Raw genomic sequence first — 6,000 nt, 5'->3', positions numbered from 1 at the left:
TTCTGATATATGTTCTTCACAGAAAATGAGCCAAAGTCAGTGAGTCTCAATTTGAAAAATTAATTGTATCATTTTTCTTTAATAAAAAATGTAAACGGGCCCCACAGACCCGAACACCACACAAGGGTTAAAGAATAGTAATTCCATTCTGCCTTTTTTTAACGCAATATCATATTTTGTTGAAATGTTTAGGCGTTGTATTCATAAAATCACGCAGACAAAATTTTTTATAAATTACAATTAAATAATTTATTTTAAAGTAGCCTTTGTAAAACACATGTAAAAAATATAAATCCATCATTTCAAGGAAACAAATGGTCAATGTTTAACATTGAAACAGTGGTGACAGTAAGACTCCCCCTGAAAGTGACAATTGTGTTTTAGAGCGATAGGAACATCCTGTGCTGATAGGATGAAGTGTTCTGAAGCAGCATCAAAAAATGGAAAGCAACTCTTTCTTTAGCGATGAGCCTTCCCGCATCGATTGAAGAGGTGTAATAATACATATTGCGTGTTCCTTAGTTTTCTTCAGCAAAAGTTTCAAGCTGTTGCACTATTTCATATTTCCCATGGCTGTGGGCGACGTCGACAGCTGCAAATCCGGAAGCGTCTCTCAAGGTCGCGTCCGCGCCGTTGAGCAGCAGCGCCTTGACGATGGCCACGGCGCCGTGCTGGGCGGCCACGTGCAAAGGCGTGGCCTTCCGCCCGCTGACAGCGTTCACCTCGGCGTGATGAGATATCAGGTGGAGCACGCTCGGGAAGCTGAGGCTGGCGCAGGCCATGTGCAACGGCGTCCACCGGTCGCCGTCCTCCCTCACGTTGGGGTCGGCCTGCGCCGCCAGGAGCTTGGCCACCAGTTGGTCCTCGCTCTGGTGGCAGGCGAGGTGGAGCGGCGTCCAGCCCTTGTCGCCGGGGGCGTTCACGCTGGCGCCCAGGCTGTGTAGCTCCACCACGGTGGTTTCGTGTCTCTTAATGGCGGCCAGGTGCATGGGGGTCCAGCCTTGGTTGGTTTTGGCGTTGGGGTCGGCCCTATGGGCGAGCAGCTGCCTGCATATGCCGGTGTGACCCTTAAGCGCCGCCATGTGAAGCGGAGTGCTGCCTTTCCTGTCCAAAGGGTCGACCTCAGCCCCGCCCATCACCAACTGTCGCACTATTCTGTTATGTCCCGCGTTGGCTGACAAGTGGAGAGGAGTGGACAGGGAGGCGTCGGTGGCGTTAAGTTGGACTCCATGGAACAGGAGCAGCTTGGTGATATTTATGTGTCCGTAAATGGCGGCCAGGTGCAGCGCCGTCCTCCCCTGCACTTCCTCCTTTTCCTCAATTGTCTTGATGGACATCCGCGTCAGCAGGAGGCGGACGACTGTCTCATGGCCATTCTGGCACGCCAGGTGGAGGGGCATCCATCCTGACTTTTCACGGGCATCCGCCAACATCCCTTTATCCAACAAGAGACGTACGGCCCTGTCATCGCCGTTCTGCGCCGCGAAATGGATGGCGGTCCACTGGTCCTCTTCTCCCTGGGCCGGGTCGGCGCCGTGGTCCAGCAACAAGGACATGATGTCGTGAAGTCTGCAGAAACAAGGAATTTTAGGAACATGCTAATTAGCAATCACGACACGATGATGATGATAACAAAATAAACCGTTGATAACAATTACCCGTTTAAATTAACTGGCTAATTAAATCTGTGCAAGATCTAAATGAACATATGAAACGTGACTGGCATTATTTCATATATTAGGATAGACTCCTGCTACCTTCTCACCCTAAACGGGATGACTTGTGTAGAAAATGTACATTTTCATGGTTTAAAAAAAACAAAACTTGATGTTTATTGGAAAAATATATATAGACCTGATTGAAAAAAATATATAGGTTAAAATGAAATTAAAGTAAAAAAAATAAGATAAAAAAAGAGTTTATAAACATTTTGTTTATAAACAAAAAAATTATAGAAAAGTATACTAATACTACAACAATCATAATAATACTCATAGATCCATCCATCCATCCATCCATCCATCTTCTTCCGCTTATCCAAGGTTGTGTCGCGGGGGCAGCAGCCTAAGCAGGGAAGCCCAGACTTCCCTCTCCCCAGCCACTTTGTCCAGCTCTTCCCGGGGGATCCCGAGGCGTTCCCAGGCCAGCCGGGAGACATAGTCTTCCCAATGTGTCCTGGGTCTTCCCCGTGGCCTCCTACCGGTCGGACGTGCCCTAAACATCTCCCTAGGGAGGCATTCGGGTGGCATCCTGACCAGATGCCCGAACCACCTCATCTGGCTCCTCTCGATGTGGAGGAGCAGCGGCTTTACTTTGAGCTCCTCCCGGATGACAGAGCTTCTCACCCTATCTCTAAGGGAGAGCCCCGCCACCCGGCGGAGGAAACTCATTTCAGCCGCTTATACCCGTGATCTTGTCCTTTCGGTCATAAACCAAAGCTCATGTCCATAGGTGAGGATAGGAAACGTAGATCGACCGGTAAATTGAGAGTTTTGCCTTCCGGCTCAGCTCCTTCTTCACCACAACGGATCGATACAGCGTCCGCATTACTGAAGACGCCGCACCGATCCGCCTGTCGATCTCACGATCCACTCTTCCCTCACTCGTGAACAAGACTCTGAGGTACTTCAACTCCTCCACTTGGGGCAGGGTCTCCTCCGCAACCCGGATATGTCACGCCACCCTTTTCCGGGCGAGAACCATGGACTCGGACTTGGAGGTTCTGATTCTCATCCCAGTCGCTTCACACTCTGCTGCGAACCGATCCAGTGAGAGCTGAAGATCCTGGCCAGATGAAGCCATCAGGACCACATCATCTGCAAAAAGCAGAGACCTAATCCTGCAGCCACCAAACCGGATCCCCTCAACGCCCTGACTGCGCGTAGAAATTCTGTCCATAAAAGTTATGAACAGAATCGGTGACAAAAGGCAGCCTTTACTAAACTAAACTCCTGGAAATTACTTTTCCAGGAGTTTACTTATCATCTTAAAAGTGTTTATTTACCTAGAATAAGTATAATGAATGTTTTTTCTACAATATCTGTTACGGTTTGGTTGCATGGTGATGTGCGGATTGTTCTCCAAGATGCAGACGGAACTCTGGATGCAGGGTGCAGGTAAGAAAATGATTTAATGTCCATAAATCATTAAAAAAAATACAAAACTACAGCGTGCCGATAGCACGGGGAGCTAATGGAAGAGCTAACAAGAAAACAAATGGCCAAGCTTAGCTCAGGAATCCAAAGGTAAAGCCAGACTGGGTGTGGCAAAAAACAGGAATAAGTAGCTCTCTGATTAGTGCCTGGGAGAAGGTGAGCGTCCCAAACACTAATCAGAAACAGGTGAAACTTATTTGCACCCATGGCAACTAAAACATAACCCCAGGGGTGCTCAAAACAGGAAATGAGGGAGTCAAAAACTAAACAAACATGATCCGGTGCAAGAGATCATGACACTATCCACCTCAACCATCTTTTCTTAAACAGGTCTTCCCTCAGATGTATTATGAGTCATTTTCGCCATTGTGCATATTTTTTGATAAAGTCCAGCCATCATTTTTCAGCAGGAGGTTCCAGCTTGTTCCATGATATTGTGATATTCCTAGAGGCTGTAAAAAGCACCTTAACCAAATAACGATCTTCTGTCCGTAAACCTCATATACAAAACCCAAAACCAGTGAAGTTGTCAAGTTGTAAATTTCGTAAATGAAAACAGAATACAATGATTTGCAAATCCTTTTCAACTTATATTCAATTGAATAGACTGCAAAGACAAGATATTTATTGTTCAAACTGAAAAACTTTTTTTTTTTTTTTTTTGCAAATAATCTTTAACTTAGAATTTAATGGCAGCAACACATTGCAAAAAAGTTGGCACAGGGGCAGTTTTACCACTGTGTTACATGGCCTTTCCTTTTAACAACACTCAGTAAACGTTTGGGAACTGAGGAGACACATTTTTGAAGCTTTTCAGGAGGAATTAATTCCCATTCTTACTATGAAGCCACGCTGTTGTAACACGTTGCTTGGCATTGTCTTGCTAAATTAAGCAGGGGCGTCCATGATAACGTTGCTTGGATGGCAACATATGTTGCTCCAAAACCTGTATGTACCTTTCAGCATTAATGGTGCCTTCACAGATGTGTAAGTTACCCATGCCTTGGGCACTAATACACCCCCATACCATCACAGATGCTGGCTTTTGAACTTTGAGCCTAGAACAGTCCGGATGGTTCTTTTTCTCTTTGTTCCGGAGGACACGACGTCCACAGTTTCCAAAAACAATTTGAAATGTAGACTCGTCAGACCACAGAACACTTTTCCACTTTTCATCAGTTCATGTTAGATGAGCTGGGGCCCAGCGAAGCCGTCGACGTTTCTGGGTGTTGTTGATAAATGGCTTTGGCTTTGCATAGTAGAGTTTTAACTTGCACTTACAGATGTAGCGACAAATTGTAGTTACTGGCAGTGGTTTTCTGAGGTGTTCCTGAGCCCATGTGGTGATATCTTTTACACACTGATGTCGCTTTTTGATGCAGTAAGGCCTGAGGGATCCAAGGTCACGGGCTTAACCGCTTACGTGCAGTGGTTTCTCCAGATTCTCAGAAACTTTTGATGATATTACGGACCGTAGATGGTGAAATCCCTAAATTCCTTGCAATAGCTCGTTGAGAAATGTTGTTCTTAAACTGTTTGACCATTTGCTCACGCATTTGTTCACCCTCGCCCCATCCTTGACTGAGCATTTCATGGAAGCTGCTTTTATACCCAATCATGGCACCCACCTGTTCCCAATTTGCCTGTTCACCTGTGGGGTGTTCGAAATAAGTGCTTTGATGAGCATTCCTCAACTTTCTCAGTCTTTTTTGCCACTTGTGCCACCTTTTTTGAAACATGCTGCAGGCATCAAATCCTAATGAGCTATTATTTGCAAAAAATAACAAAGTTTTCCAGTTCGAACGTTAAGTACCTTGTCTTTGCAGTCTATTCAATTGAATACAGGTTGAAAAGCACTAGCAAATCATTGTATTCTGTTTTTATTTACGATTTACACAACGTGCCAACTTCACTGGTTTTCGGGTTTGTAGATATGAGGTGTATATACATATACATAGTCATACATGTCATTGTAATAATATATTCCAGCACTTTACACATAAGTGTACTTCTTTCCAGGATGAGTTTAGCTTTGTACATCTCACAAACATCGTCATGCTTGAAACAAACCAATTATGGCACCGAGCACCATCCGTACGTCTCTCTATTAGCGATGCAACATTGAACCAGTTTTACTATTAACCGTAATTAAAGACGGCACAGTTATTGCATTGCATTTGTTTCAGTCCTCCTATGAACAAACATAATGCTGGTATGTTATTTTCGGTCATATAAATCCCATTGTGGGTTTATATGGCCCTATACGTCACAGTTTAACTGACACATGAAACGTGACAAATGGGGTGGGGGGGAATGCACAATCGACTTTAGCCGCCACACAGCAGTAGGGTGTTGAATATCTTAAAAAATGTGTTTTGTGGCAATTCCAACATTGACTACTACATCGTCAGGTGCTATGTGGGTTTAATCATCATTGCAAGATCATTAAACCCCCACCTTCCTCTCACACAAGGTCCACACAGGAATAGGGCCATATGAAAACAAATGTAAACAAAAGAGGTCATCGAAGCCGATGGCTCATTCATTGGTAAAACCTGCCAAAACAAAGTTGCGGCTAAAGGGTGGAATACGTCCAATATGGTTCAGCTTTTGCGGGATCACCACCGAGCATCACTCACCTCAGTGAAAGGTAAGATATAATAATTGAGTTAAATATTGATCATAGCAAGTTACTTCATGAAGAATTGAGGTAAATATAAAGGAGTCAGTTCGGTGTAAATAAACAGCAAAGGGTACCCCTGTCATTCAGGGACCATTTAACGTTAGAGATTGCAAGTTCTGTCTGTGTTGAAAATACTATAGGCATTGTGAGTTAATATTAATA

The 6,000-nt window shown here is 44.6% G+C and overlaps 1 protein-coding gene across 1 annotated transcript in view; it reads right to left on the bottom strand.

Moving 5' to 3' along the window:
* Positions 1-257: 257 nt before the first annotated feature.
* The window catches only part of ankk1 (ankyrin repeat and kinase domain containing 1), a 52,182-nt gene continuing 46,439 nt past the window's right edge, over positions 258-6,000 (bottom strand). Inside the window, exon 9 of the mRNA XM_061972980.1 lies at positions 258-1,569. Coding sequence (XP_061828964.1) covers positions 519-1,569 — 1,051 coding nt within the window. The 3' untranslated portion in view covers positions 258-518. The remainder of the gene's footprint in view (positions 1,570-6,000) is intronic.

Source organism: Nerophis lumbriciformis, linkage group LG17, assembly GCF_033978685.3.
Source record: "Nerophis lumbriciformis linkage group LG17, RoL_Nlum_v2.1, whole genome shotgun sequence".
Lineage (NCBI taxonomy): Eukaryota > Metazoa > Chordata > Actinopteri > Syngnathiformes > Syngnathidae > Nerophis > Nerophis lumbriciformis.
The sequence above is the reverse complement of the archived record's forward strand: the minus strand, read 5'-3'. Positions and strand labels throughout refer to the sequence as shown.